The sequence below is a fragment of the Schistocerca serialis genome, chromosome 4 (genome assembly GCF_023864345.2).
Source record: "Schistocerca serialis cubense isolate TAMUIC-IGC-003099 chromosome 4, iqSchSeri2.2, whole genome shotgun sequence".
NCBI lineage: Eukaryota > Metazoa > Arthropoda > Insecta > Orthoptera > Acrididae > Schistocerca > Schistocerca serialis.
Window position 1 is genome coordinate 223,703,321 of NC_064641.1, and position 15,452 is coordinate 223,718,772.

Genomic DNA, 15,452 nt, shown 5'->3' on the forward strand with positions numbered 1-15,452 from the left:
TACAAGACATGAACCTGACTGAGGTTTATCTGATTTTCCCTCAGTTCACGGGGTAAATTCCAAGTCTGATATCACAAAATCCCAGTGACAATGAGGAAAAGTTATTAATAGAACAGAGAAGATAAGAAATGAAGATCCCAACTGAAATTTCTCAAATGAGTGGAGAGACAACAGAATTATGCACGGCAGAGCATTAGCATTAGCCCGCTCTCTTCCTGCCAGGGACTTGGTGAAAGATGGGCAGAAGCTATCATACCGCCTAGAGCTAGGCGTTCTGGCAGTCTTCAGATTCTCAGTAGGCGCGCCAACACAGAGTTCCAAACAACAGAGAGGAGCTGCTCGTCAGGTGTAGAGTGCACGTGGTGTGTTGCGTGCAACGCACCTGCCCCTGCGCGCGACCCTGGCGGCGGGCTGGTCCAGCTGCTCGACGCTGCGGAACAGGCTGAACAGCAGCTCCGTGTTGGCGACGCTCACCACGCGCCGCTTGTCGCGCTCCTCCGGCGGCGTCGCCGGCCGCAGGCCTGCACAACAAACCACAGACTCAAGTACCCTGTACACACTGCAGCGAACGGAGGCGAACACGACCGAACGGCCATTCGCAGGCAGTTCGCCAACGTTCAAATGGCCCTGAGCACCATGGGACTTAGCTTCTGAGGTCATCAGTCCCCTAGAACTTAGAACTACTTAAACCTTACTAACCTAAGGACATCACACACACCCATTCCCGAGGCAGGATTCGAACCTGCGACCGTAGCGGTCGCGCGGTTCCAGACTGTAGCGCCTAGAACCGCTCGGTCAACCCGGCCGGCTCGCCAACGTTCGCTACCACTCATTTCTACCTGTGAACAAACTTTTACAGTTAAACCAGGTAAAGGTGGTCACACTGATCTCCGATGTTAGTTTGCATTCTTTGTGTAAGCTGTTACTCTGGTGTCTCCTACACTACTGGCCATTAAAATTGCTACACCAAGAAGAAATGCAGATGATAATCGGTTATTCATTGGACAAATATATTTTATTAGAACTGACGTGTGATTACATTTTTACGCAATTTGGGTGCATAGATCCTGAGAAATCAGTACCCAAAACAACCACCTCTGGCCGTAATAACAGCCTTGATACGCCTGGACTTTGAGTCAAAGAGAGCTTGGATGCCGTGTACAGGTACAGCTGCCCATGCAGCTTCAACACGATACCACAGTTCATCAAGAGTAGTGACTGGGATATTGTGACGAGCCAGTTGCCCGGCCACCATTGACCAGACGTTTTCAATTGGTGAGAGATCTGGAGAATGTGCTGGCCAGGGCAGCAGTTGAATATTTTCTGTATCCAGAAAGGCCAGTACAGGACCTGCAACACGCGGTCGTGCATTATCCTGCTGAAGTGTAGGGTTTCGCAGAGATCGAATGAAGGGTAGAGCCACGGGTCGTAACACATCTGAAATGTAACGTCCACTGTTCAAAGTGCCGTCAATGCGAACAAGAGGTGACCGAGACGTGCAACCAATGGCACCCTACCATCACACCGGGTCATACGCCAGTATGGCGATGACGAATACACGCTTCCAATGTGCGTTCACCGCGATGTCGCCAAACAGGGATCGCCCATCATGATGCTGTAAACAGAACCTGGATTCACCCGAAAAAATGACGTTTTGCCAGTCGTGCACCCAGGTTCGTCGTTGAGTTCACCATCGCAGCCGCTTCTGTCTGTGATGCAGCGTCAAGGGTAACCGCAGCCGTGGTCTCCGAGCTGATAGTCCATGCTGCTGCAAACGTCGTCGAACTATTCGTGTAGATACGAGGCCGTTGGGATCCAGTACGGCGTTACGTATTACCCACCTGAACCCACCGATTCCATATTCTGCTAATAGTCATTGGATGGCGATCAACGCGAGCAGCAATGTCGCGATACGATAAATCGCAATCGCGATTGGCTACAATCTGACTGTTATCAAAGTCGGAAACGTGATGGTACGCATTTCTCCTCCTTACACGAGGCATCACAACAACGTTTCACCAGGCAACGCCGGTCAACTGCTGTTTGTGTATGAGAAATCGGTTGGAAACTTTCCTCATGTCAGCACGTTGTAGGTGTCGCCACCGGCGCCAACCTTGTGTGAATGCTGTGAAAAGCTAATCATTTGCATATCGCAGCATCTTCTTCCTGTCGGTTAAATTTCGCATCTGTAGCACGTCATCTTCATGGTGTAGCAATTTTAACGGCCAGTAGTGTACTTGTTGTTTACAGTATTGATTCATTCAGAAGTAACTGCAACATTCATTCATCAATCACCACAATGAAAAATCACATGCACTTCAGTATCGTACAGATCGAAGTGCATCGTCCAGCAGGATTCATTTTCAATAGGCAGCTTACAGAACGAGGGACTTAGATTCAGAAATGCGACACTGTAAGTAGTAGGTGAGTTTTGCTACTTTTGTGATGTCTCCAAGGTCTTCAATTGTGTAAATCATGACACTCTCCTACAACAGCTCAAGTTCACGGAACTGATGGCTTTACACGCAGTCGGTCTGAATCATACTTAACAAACAGAATGTAAAAGGCTGTGCTGAATAATTCAGACAGCATCGGAAAGGTAGAAAATTTTCTGATGGGGGTAAAATCTCAAAGGACGTCCCATAGAGTTAAAATCTGAGTCCGCTCCTATTCCTCATACATGTGAATGACCTTCCACTTAACATTTAACGAGCAAGACTGGTACTTTTTCAGGACGATACTAGTTTTATAACACACTGAAGATCCAAAGAAACACCTGCCTAATATCGTGTAGAGCCCCCGCGAGCACGTAGAAGTGTCGCAATATGGCGTGGCATGGAATCGACTAATGTCTGAAGTAATGCTGGAGGGAACTGACATCATGAATACTGCAAGGCTGTCCATAAATCCGTAAGAGAACGAGAGGGTGGGAATGTCTTCTGAACAGCACGTTGCAAGACATCCCAGATGTGTTCAATAATGTTCATGACTGTGGAGTTTGATGGCCAATGGAAGTGTTTAAACTCAGAACAGTGTTCCTGGAGCCACTCTGTAGCAATTTCGCACGTGAGAAGTGTCGCATTGCCGTGCTGGAATTACCCAAGTCTGTCGGAATGCACAATGGACATGAATTGATGCAGTTGATCAGACAGGATGCTTACGTATGTGTCACTTGTCAGAGACGTATCGCTCCAACTGAACACGTCCCACACCATTGCAGAGCCTCAACCAGCTTGGACAGTCCGCTACTGACTGCAGGGTCCATGTATTCACGAGGTTGTCTCCATACCAGCACGCGTCCGTCCGCTCGATACAATTTGAAACAAGACTCGTCTGACCAGACAACATGTTTCCAGTCATCAGCATTCAAGGCAGTTCTCTTTGTGTCATGCACTCATCAAGGGTACACGAGTGGGCCTTCGGCTCCGAAAGCCCATATCGATGATGTTTCGTTGAATGGTTTCTCACTCTGACGCTTGTTGACGGCCCAGCATTGAAATCTGCAGAAATTTGCAGAAGGGTTGCACTTGCCACGCTGAACGATTCTCTTCAGTCGTCGTTGGTCCCGTTCTTGCAGGATCTTTGTCCGGCCACAGCGATGTCGGAGATTTAATATTTTATCGAGTTCCTGATATTCACGGTACATTCGAGAAATGGTCGTACGAGGAAATCCCCACTTCATCGCTAGCTCGGAGATATGTCCCATCGCTCGTGCGCCGACTACAACAGCACGTTCAAACTCACTTAAATCTTGATAACCTGCCATTGTAGCCTCAGTAATCGATCTAACAACTGCGCCAGGAACCTGTTTTATATAGGCGCTGCCGACCACAGCGCCGTATTCTACCTGTTTACATATCTCTGTACTTGAAAACGCATGTCTGTACTAGTTGCTTTGGTGCTTCAGTGTAAATACCATTAGAGAGAAAGAAACAGAACAGTCATTAAGTTATATGTTCCAAAGAATTATTAAGTGGTACTCAGAAAAGAGACTGTCCCTAAATTTTAGGCCGGCCGGTGTGCCCGTGCGGTTCTAAGCGCGTCAGTTTGGAACCGCGTGACCGCTACGGTCGCAGGTTCGAATCCTGCCTCGGGCATGGATGTGTGTGATGTCCTTAGGTTAGTTAGGTTTAAGTAGTTCTAAGTTCTAGGGGACTGATGACCTCAGTAGTTAAGTCCCATAGTGCTCAGAGCCATTTGAACCATTTGAACCTAAATTTTGAAAATAAAAACACATTACATTCCATTCCGTACAACAAAGAGAGTCATACTAAGACTTGATGTAGGACATGAACAGCAGCCGTAAGTAGCGTAGAGTCCTCCAAATTTTTGGGTGTATATGTTGATGAAAACTTGAAGTGGAAGAATAATGAAACTTCCTGGCTGATTAAAACTGTGCGCCGGACCGAGAGTCAAACTCGAGAAAGACAATGATAAAGGTACCGAGCCGCGCGGGATTAGCCGAGCGGTCTAGGGCACTGAAGTCATGGATTGTGCGGCTGGTCTCGGTGGAGGTTCGAGTCCTCCCTCGGGCATGGGTGTATGTGTTTGTCCTTAGGATAATTTAGGCTAAGCAGTGTGTAAGCTTAGGGACTGATGACCGTAGCAGTTAAGTCCCATAAGATTTCACACACATTTGATCATTTGAAAGGTCCCGAGTTCGAGTCTCGGTCCGGTAGACAGTTTTAATCTGCCAGGAAGTTTCATATCAGCGCACACTCCGCTGCAGAGTGAAAATTTCATTCTGGAAGAAGAGCACTACTGATGTATACGTATAATGGCTAATCTTGGAAACAAAAGTATCAGCCTCCTGACATATTTTGCATATTTCCATTCAGTAATGTACGGAATAATTTTCTGTGATAACTCATCACTAAGAAAGAAAGTACTGATTGCACAAAAGCAAGGAATAAGACTGATATGTGATGTTCACCCACGGACGTCAAAGAGTTTTACATTTTAACTGTGCCGTTACATACATATTTTCGCAAGTTAAATTCATCATAAATAATCCATCACAATCTGAGAAGAACGGTGACGAAGGTGCCCTTTATTGCCCATTGTTAAGGCTGTCAGTGGCTCAGAGTGGAGTTCAACATCCAGCAATAAAAAATATTGATCAATATCCCAATCATACAAAAGTCTGACCGGTAGCAAAGCAAGTTTTAAATCCAATTTAAAATCAGTCTCCTCGACAATTCCCTCAATTCCGCTGATGAACTTCTACTTGAAAACTGATTACCAGTTTTTAAGTAAGTTTTTAAGTTAACCTTTTTAAGTTTTTAACTTAACCTTGTTTTTAAGTGTAGTTGCATGAGTAGGAATAAAATGATAACATGTTCAGTAATGTTAACACTAATCACGTATACATATTCTGTAAACTGACTCGTTCTACACCATTTCGCTAAAACAAACGTCCAAATTATCTATGGAACATATTACTAACTACTAACTTTGAGCAACGAAATAACTGATGATTGTCGAAGTAGTGTCGTAATAAAATGTAGACTGGCAATGGCAAGAAAATCGTTGCTGAAGAAGATAAATTTGTTAACATCGAAAGTAAATCTTTAATCTTAGGAATTCTCTTCTGAACGTACTTGTCTGGTTGAAATGGTTCAAATGGCTCTGAGCACTATGGGACTAACTAACCTAAGGACATCACAAACATCCATGCCCGAGGTAGGATTCGAACCTGCGACCGTAGCGGTCTTGTGGTTCCAGACTGCAGCGCCTTTAACCGCACGGCCACTTCGGCCGACTGTACTTGTCTGGAATGTGTCTTGTACGGAAGTGAAATGTGGACGATAAACAGTTCAGATAAGAACAGAATAGAAGGTTTAGAAACTTGGTGCTGTAGAAGAATGCTGAAGCGTACCCGGGATACAGAATAACAAATTGAAAGATACTAAACCTACTTGGAAAAAAAGAAACTTATGGCACAGTTGACTAAATGAAGGGCTCCGGTGACAGGACACATCGTGAGGCATAAAGGAATTTGGGCAGACAAAAATTACAGAAGGAGGCCAAGCCTTCAGTATAGTAAGCAGGTTGAAATGGATGTAGGTGGCGGTAGTTATGCAGACATGAAGAGGCTTGCACAGGATATTCTAATATGAGAGTTGCATAAAACCAGCCTTCGGCCTCTAGACTACTGTAACAACAACCAACAGAACTGAAAAAATTTGAGGGATAAACTGGCAGTATTCAAATATGAGGTGAAATGCTTCCTTGTGGCATACTCTCTCTATTCTGTGCAGGTCTTCTTCACAGTAATACAGAACTTTCCTCTGTAATGTATAATTTATTCGTATAACCTCGCATTTTTCTTATGTTTTACTAATTCTTACTATTTTCTTTATACATTTTCTAATCAGCATTTGTAGATACGTATCGCCTAGTTTCATGACCTTTGGCTTCCATAGTAATCTGAAAGTTACCTATTCGTTTTTATCTACTATGTAGGGTGATTCTGTGATGATGTTACAGACTTCCATGGATGATGGAGAATGTTAAATGTATCAATTTGAGATGAGGGACTCTGGTCTGGACACAACCGAGTCAAAAGTAATCTTTCTCATGTCTCCGACAGTGGAATATGTGAGCTGTACTGATGTTGTTTACATTGTAGGGTATGCAACTTTCAGAGATGGTAGTAGAGATTAAAACAAGAAAAAACTGTGTAGTAGACATCGGTTCTAAAATGTATACCTTAACAGCAACGAGCGCTTGCTCATCTTCCCTACCTCTATTAAACAAGTGTTTGTGTAGTGAGAACTTACTATTCCGACTGCTCATTGTGAAATTCACGAATGTCTACATTGATTTGAGAAACAATCTGGGCTTGCAAATCAGTTTCACCGTTTTGGTAACAATATATAGAAGAAACCGCCTAACTCGGCCGGCTAGCCGCGCAGTCTAACACGCTGCTTCCTGAGCGGGAAGGCTTGCCGGTCCCTGGAACGAACGTTCCCGGCGGATTAGTGTCGAGGTCCGGTGTGCCGGCCAGCGCGTGGATGGAATTTATGGCGGTTTTCCATCTGCCTCGGCGAATGCGGAGCTGGTTCCCCTCATTCCGCCTCAGTTACACTATGTCGTCGATTGCTGTGCAAATGCTGTCTCCACGTATGTATCCACCATAATTACTCTACCACCCAAACATTGCGGCGTACACTCGTCTGGTATGAGACGTTCCCAGGGGTGGGGGGGCTCCACCAGGGGCTGAACCGCACAGTAACCCTGGGTTCGTTGTGGGGCGGCGGTGGGGTGGGTGGACTGCTGTGGCTTCTCCGTCATCTCTAGGTCCCGGGTTCAATACGCAATACACAAACCGCCTAAAATTCCACGGCAAATACTGCGGAAATGGAAAGTGCTACTGATGTAGTTTTCACAGAATGAATCGGTAGTCAGTGGCTCATATTGTTAGCAAATCAACAGATTGTAATAATATTTATAAAGTGTATTTTTTGTGCAAACATACAGTTTTTAATATAACAATACCTATTGACAGTAACAAACTAAAAGTGTGGTAAATTAGAATGTAAGTAATTAGAATGTAAGTGGTGTATGTTGCAGGATTGTAGTGCGAGTCGTTTACGAGATATCGTATTTTGATTAGTTTCCACACCGACACTTTTTTGTGCCATTCGACCTACGAAATTGCTAGGAACGATGTTGTTATGTTTGCTTTCAGTGTGCTTGTGTGTTCCTTGAGTGCACTGCGACTTCCTAGTTAATTAGTGTGAGAGAGTCCAGCTAGTAAGTCGCGAGTGGACAATAGGATTTACCGATGCAGAAAAGCAGACATGCTCACGGCGTATGGAGAACGTATGAAGGATGCAGTTCGTTCAGAATAACACAAGCTCGTCACTACTTCTGTGATTCTGAACCGTAACGAGATAACTGGCCCTCACAGGTAGTGTTCAAAATGATCACCGGCTGCGGCAAAACAGACCTCCAGTCTGGTATGGAAGACTGCTGCACAAGTGCCAGTGTCTCAGCGCAGACGTCCAAGCAGGCTGCAGTAATACGGCGTTGCGGGAACTGGTATGTCTTTGCAGCCAGTGTCTTTCAGCTTTTCCCAAAGAAAAAAGTTTACAGGCGTCAAATTCGGGAAACGGGCCGACCGAGGTACGGATCCTCTGTGTCCAATACAACAATTTACATCAATTCATGAAGACATGTTGCAGTACTAAGTGCACTATGGGCTGGACAGCCATCGTGTTGGTACCATAAGTTCCTCCTATCTGCAGAGGAACGTCACCTAGCGTCCGTGGAATATGGCCTGTTGGAAGGCGGAGATGTCTGTGCGCGTTCAGTGTCCCGTCTTTGAAAAAAAGGCCTACGAGCTGACGGTTTACTACTGCACACCACTCGTTTACGCTCGATGGACGCTGACGTTCCCCCAGACGAAGCCAACGGTGATTGTCAACAGACCAGTACTGCATGTTTCGGAGGTTTACCTGGCCATGTCTGGTCAATGTGGCTTCGTCACTAAACAAGATGACATAATACTTTTGGAGTACCCTGCCTTAATGGCCATGTAGAGAAGGTGACACGATTTTCATAATCGGTTCCATGCAGCTGTTGATGGAGAGAGATGTGACAGGCATGGAACCTATGTCGACGGAGAATGGGCAGAACACTTGCCTGAGTCATGTCACTTCCTCGTGCGACTGTGCGAGGGCTAACGTACGGTTCAACTGCAACAGCTGCAAGAACGTTAATTTGTCCCTCTTCTGTCGTCACTTGTTTCCTTTTTTTTTACGTTGTCTTGGTGTTACACTACCATTTTCACGTAGCTGGTTGAAAAGCTTGATAAATAATTGCCGATATGGTTGACGTCTATTGGGATATCTTGTCGTTTTCACCATACAACAACGAACTGCATTCTTCCTACACTTTACATACATCATGTGCATGTCGGCTTTTTCGGCTCTCGTCCATTCACGAGCTAGTACCTCGAGCTAGTACCTGGACTGTCACATGCTGACTATCAAGTCGCAGTGCACTCAAGGAACACGCAAGCACGCTGTAAGCAGACATCACAATGTCGTACCGAGCAACTACGCAGATACGCGCATACAACTGTCGTTGTGGAAATTTTTCAAAAAACGACTCGCAATAGAAACCTGCAACAAACGCCACTGACATTCTAATTTACCTTACTTGTAGTTTTTTAATGTCAATAAGCATTGTTGCATTTAAAAAGTGCACGTTTACACAAAAAATACATTTTCTGATTATTATTACAATAAAAATATGAGCTCTTGACTACCAATCCATTCTGCAAAAACCGCACTTCAGTATCACTTCACAATTCCGCAGTATTTGTGGTGCAAGTTTTAGGTGATCCACTCTGTATAAATGAACTTTCTTTCTGAATTATTTTCCTCTAAGCCAAGTCATTTCTTTGTTACTCCTATATGATACAGTGCCATGTCGCTACACCGCCATATTGCTTCAACTTGTTGACGCTAATTACAGTGCCGGCCGCTGTGGCCGAGCAGTTCTAGGCACTTCAGTCCGGAACCACGCGCCTGCTACGGTCGCAGGTTCGAATCCTGCCTTCGCCATGGATGTGTGTGATGTCCTTAGGTTAGTTAGGTTTAAGTAGTTCTAAGTCTAGGGGACTGATGACCTCAGCTGTTAAGTCCCATAGTGCTTGGAGCCATTTGGACCATCTAATCACAGCCTGTAAAAATCTGTTGAATCAAAGGCCATTTACTGAATTAAGTCTGAAATTCCAAAATGTTAACAATAAGTAGATTTTCTTTGCATGGAATTACGTATGAAACTTAGAAAGGGAAGTCAACATCTGCTGTTACAGCGGTCGGTGCTTACTAAATGTGCTGCGGAGTGATCTAGCGTCTTACTTAGACATTAGAACGAAACCGTATTCATCTTCATGCTTCAGTTCTTCTTTAATGCTTGGAATCAATGACTACATGCTTGAGCGAACATCCTCACGTCCACTCCCGGACGCTATAAGCTGTAAGCAAACGGTTATTGAATTCTTGGTCAGTTTCTTGCTGAGTCAGTATTTAAGCTATGTAAAACCCACTTTCAGCTGCGCTTAACTTTTGTAAATATGTGTGTGTGTGTGTGGGGGGGGGGGGGGGGGGGGTTGGTGGGTGGTGCAAATGGCTCTTAGCACTCTCTGAGGTCATCAGTCTCCTAGAACTTAGAACTACTTAAACCTAACTAACCTAAGTACATCACACACATCCAAGCCCGAGGCAGGATTCGAACCTGCGAACGTAACGGTCGCGCGGTTCCAGACTAAAGCGCATAGAACCGCTCGGCCACACCGGCCGGCTTTTTGGGTGGGCGGGTGGGTGTATTCAGTTCAACATTACGGGACAGAGTGCATTTCCGATTTAATTCTGGGGCTAGAAGGTTCATACCTAATGCGTAGCTTAAAAGTTCAGAATTTTTTTCATTGCTCATTGGACTAGTTTAGTTCTCACAACACACACAACTTACAAATTAAATAACCATATAAATAAACTGGAGGGAACGGAAGAGAACAGTAGAGATTGAGCATGGCGTGCCAACACTATGAATGATGAGTTCTACAGCTCCAACCACTTTGCACGAGACACCTTATGATGTGTGGTGGAGGGTATTTTGTGTTTTATTGTCACTTCTCCCTTTTCCTATTCCTATTGTGAATTATGCATGGAAAGAATGATTGTTGGTAAAACTCCATATGAGCTCGAAACTGTAATTTTACTGTTGCCGACATATTACTAACAACAGGTTCTCTAACTGCGTTGAAATTTTAATTTATCTTTCATGTCGATCTCTGAGTTACATATTCATTTTTACGATGACTAGTTTCGACCTTCTTCACATGCAATGTTAGTATCCCTAGTCGCTTCAGCGTTCCATCTTTGACAAGCTAGTCTAAATGGTGTCACGAAATCAGCTGAGTACAAAATACTCGCAATTCTCACGTTCATTTACATATATTTACGTATACAGTGCGGTTAGACACGGTCTGAAAAGCTTATAAGAGTGTTGCAGGGTATGCTGCACAGAGAAATAATTGTTAAGAAAAAAATTCGATATGTTGCGGCCTTTAAGAGTTAAGTAGCATCGAAGTTAGCCAATCAGGCAAGTTCAAGCGGCCCGCCAGATGCAATTAGAATTTAAAAAAAGTGTGTAAAATCTTATGGGACTTAACTGCTAAGGTCATCAGTCCCTAGGATTACACACTACTTAACCTAAATTATCCTAAGGACAAACACACACACTCATGCCCGATGGAGGACTCGATCCTCCGTCGGTACCAGCCGCATAGTCCATGACTGCAGCGCCTCAGTCCGCTTGGCTAATCCCGCGAGGCAATTAGCATCAGTTGTTCTTACAGCATAGATAATACCACAAAAGACTGCTCAGTCTTTGGCTTGGGTTCGATCCTTATTACCGTCCTATGTCCAATTTTTGTATCGCTCTCTTTTTCGATTTTAGGGAACCAAATGAAGAACGCGTGTCGTGACACCGTCTCTGGCGAGCAGCTTGAATTTGCGCGCGCAGCTGCCTGATCGGCTAGCTTCAGTGCTGATTAACTCGGAAACGGCGCTACAAATCGAATTTTTTTTCATATTTGTTTTTCTGCACAATACACTTACAAGCTTTTCAGACAGTAAGTATCTGATCACCCTGTACAGGTTGACTTTCAGTATTTAGTTGCTGGTGAACCTTTCGGGATGTGAGATCCTGGTCCAAGATGCTCTTCTGTTCCTGACATTTCGTCCAGGACTGCGCTGGACTTCCTCAGAGCCGACAAGACTTAGCGGAGGAGCGCCTCTGAGGAAGTCCAGCGCAATCCTGGACGAAACGTCAGGAACAGAAGAGAGTCTTGGACCACGATCTCATATTCCGAAAGGTTTACCAGCAGCTATGTCATCTGGTCGTGAAAGCCTTCATTCTGTTTCAGTATTTACCTTGTGTCCGAGTAAAACCAAGTGTGTCAGTTAAATACGCTTTGGAAACTTAAGTCCAAAAACTTCGCATAAAATTCAAATGTAGTCTTCGTGTTGATTGTATCAAAACCCGTGCGTGCATCGTGATACATTATGTATTTGCGTACGCCGCGAAAAAACGTATTTTGTGCTGTAGCGTCAGTTGTAATCAACATTTGGGCTTTATACATTTTAGCACTAGTACCCTCGTTCAGAGAATCGTATACTCCAAATTTCAGTATATATACATATATATCAATGTGAATAAACGTATAATTTTGAGAATTTTCGTAAGTTACGAGTGTTGTGCGTAACGTATTTCGTAGGAAATTGACGTTTGTGATTTACAGTTTATGTAGCACATATTACAAATAATGTATCGTGTCACATTAAGTTTTCCCTATCACATACGAAAAACAAACTTTCCTTTCCCGCCCCCTCTCTCTCTCCCACTCTCTTTCTCCCTCCAACCTTTTTCACTTCATTCTTCCTCCTTACCACTTTTACCCATCTCATTTCCAACTCATTCTCCATTCCTCTAATTTGCATTCACTATTCAATCATCTTCACCTAGTCCTCCCTTCCCACAACTATTCACCATTTACATTTTCAAATTACTCATTTCCATTACTGTTCCTCCACTTCACGTACACATCAAATCAATAGGTAACACAATTAAACTATGTTATACAAATATGACGAATCACAGAGGAAGAGAAAATTTTTAGATCAAGGGAAAGGCGATGCTAACGGTTAATTTGGCACCATTACTCACATAAATATATACAGACACATGTTTATCGAGTGGGATGCAAACAAACAGTAGTTGTGCATCATAGCATCGTTTTTATCATCGAGTGATGTACAGTTCTGCAAAGCAATGTGGGATCATGTTGAAAACAATAAAGCCAAACGAGGGAATAGCTCAAAAACTTGTGTGCGGATGGCGTTTGCTGATGAGAGCGAAAATAGGACACAAAGTACCATAGGTAAAACCATCATCTTTTGTAAAGAACTGTTTTATGTCTAAAAGCAAGCGATATTGTAAATATAGACCATTGGTGATGTTTTATGTAAGACGAAACGACTCTGGTGACAAAAATACGCGTTTTCTTGTAGTCGCAAACACGGATTTAAAATACTTTCAATAAATATAAAGCAACTGCGAATAGTATAGCCACACAAATGAAGTCTCTAATTTTACCTTCGCGGGCTTTTCGCCGTGGAAAGAAGCAGTATATTAGTTGACTCTACTAGAAACATGCGTTTATAAAATCTGTTCCTGTGATCACTTGCGTGACTTTAGGCGAACACGTCACTATCTCAGCTCGTTGTCCTGGTCATTGCCTAAAGCACCAGATTCTTTTCGTGTTGGACGTTTGATTCGCCTTGGTCTCGCGCTTCATCGCAGTGATTGTTACCAAGTATAATCAAAATGAAAGACAACAGGGGACAGCACAACTCTGCTTAATAAGTGTCGACTGCAGACTCGACTACAAAGATATACAATACTGTTTCACACAGATACATGATTATACTTCCAACAAAGCTCACACATGTACAATACTGTTTCACACAGATACATGATTATACTTCCAACAAAGCTCACACATTTAATATGTCCGAAAGCACTGAAATCAGTGGATAACTATTGGTTAAGGAACCGGCAAATACCGCTCAGTCAATAAAGAAGTATAATACACAAGAAACCATGGTATACATACATGAATATAGAAATTAAACATTAAAAAATTGAGGGCGAACGAGAGAGATTCTGTCAAGTGATAATACACGGCAGTAGAATGTCGAGGATAGCATTAGCGGTGGCACAGAATTGTCTGTGATTCGGATGCGATCATAGTTGCGAGTTACCACCGCATTTCTGTGATATCGTGATCACTGAACATCAAAAGCGTGAAAAGTTATGCTCTACAAAACCAACATTTCATGTAGTGTCTGCCAATGGAGTTGGACGACCGTCTCAGGTTATAAGCAAATGTCTGACGAAACGTGCTGCTCTTCTTCCGACTTTTCTGTTTCCTTTTTCATTTCTACGCTGACGAGAAATACCGAAGTAGCCGTCAAACGAAGGTAGACACCTCCTTCGTGGATGGATATACTTCCTGAGCCTGTCGTCACATGCTTTTCCTACGATTAGTTTTACGCGCTCGTTACAGGTCGTATCACTCCGCATCTATACTCCAAATAGTTAATGGATATTTACTTCGAGTGATTGTTTTGCAATCCTAAAATTATGCAAAAACGGGTCGTTCCACCTATTTATCAGCCACACGTTACTACATTTGTTTGTGCTGGCGATAAATCTCCAATTCCTGCGTTAAACGGCGATACTCTGCAAGTCTTCTTCCAATTCACTACAATTTTCTAGCTTTGTGACTTCTTTATATACAACAACATCATCCACGAATAGCTGCGTGGGGCTCCCTAAGTCCACTAGGTCACTTACACACCTTATGATCACAAGTGGTCCTATAGAGTCGTTGAGGTAAGCAGGACGTTATTACGTCTGAAGATTTCAGTCCTTTGAAAATGACATTATGTATTCTGTTTGCTAGAAACTCTTCAAAGCAGTCACAGATGTTCCATACGCTCATATTTTGTTCACGATGTGACAGCGAGGAACTGTATCGAACGCATATTAGCTGTCAAGGAACAGGGCGTCGTCATGGTATTTCAATGCCTTTCGGGTCTTGTCGATAAACACAGCAGACTGGGTTTCACGGGATCCTTGTTTACAAAATCGTATTGAGTCTTACAGAGGAGAGTTTCGGTCTTCAGAAAGGTCATAATATGAGAGGGTAACTGCTTTCTTTAAACTAATAATCATTGTGCAGGTACAGTGGCAAGAAACGATTCTAGAAGTTAAGCGTTAGCTACTAGACGCACCTAACAGTATTCTTTTAAAAAAAGCTGTGCAGTTAAAATTATAATCCTAGAATCGGGTCCTTTTGCAGTTTTTTAACGATCGAAGTAAATTGACGTATCTTTGAAGCCCTGTACCTTGGTATTTGTCTGGAGTAATATGACGCTTAGCTAGGGAAAATTCTAGGCAGTTCAACGCTCTATGAGAAGGATCAAAGTGCTTTTGTCATAGAATCAAAGAGATAAAATTCATAGACGAACATTGATCAAGTGCTAGTAGGACTCAGGCACTTATATAAAGGAAAAAAAAGAAGCTATTGAAAAACTGGACTACAGATCTCTTACGAAAAGACACAGTTTATGAGCACAAAGGAACTCTCATCTCTGAGCACAAAGTAAGGCACGATTTACAAAACGGCAAACCTCAAGTACCTCGGTGAAACACTACAAATGAGCAGACATAACAGAGACTCAAGCGAAGAAAGAAAAACTAAACTGGACGAGGCAAACAAAGAAGTGTGGAATCATTACAATAAGAAGTCTATCTCACAGAAAGCCAAATTACGCCACTACGACACGGTGGTGCTCCCCGAAGCACTG

At 43.5% G+C, this 15,452-nt stretch overlaps 1 protein-coding gene across 1 annotated transcript in view; it reads right to left on the reverse strand.

Annotated features, from left to right (window-relative positions):
• Positions 1 to 15,452, reverse strand: part of LOC126474359 (uncharacterized) — a gene marked incomplete at its 5' end in the record, with an annotated part of 148,035 nt that overhangs the window by 41,231 nt on the left and 91,352 nt on the right. Inside the window, one exon of the mRNA XM_050101826.1 lies at positions 383 to 521. Within this exon, the coding sequence (XP_049957783.1) occupies positions 383 to 521 (139 nt within the window). The remainder of the gene's footprint in view (positions 1 to 382; positions 522 to 15,452) is intronic.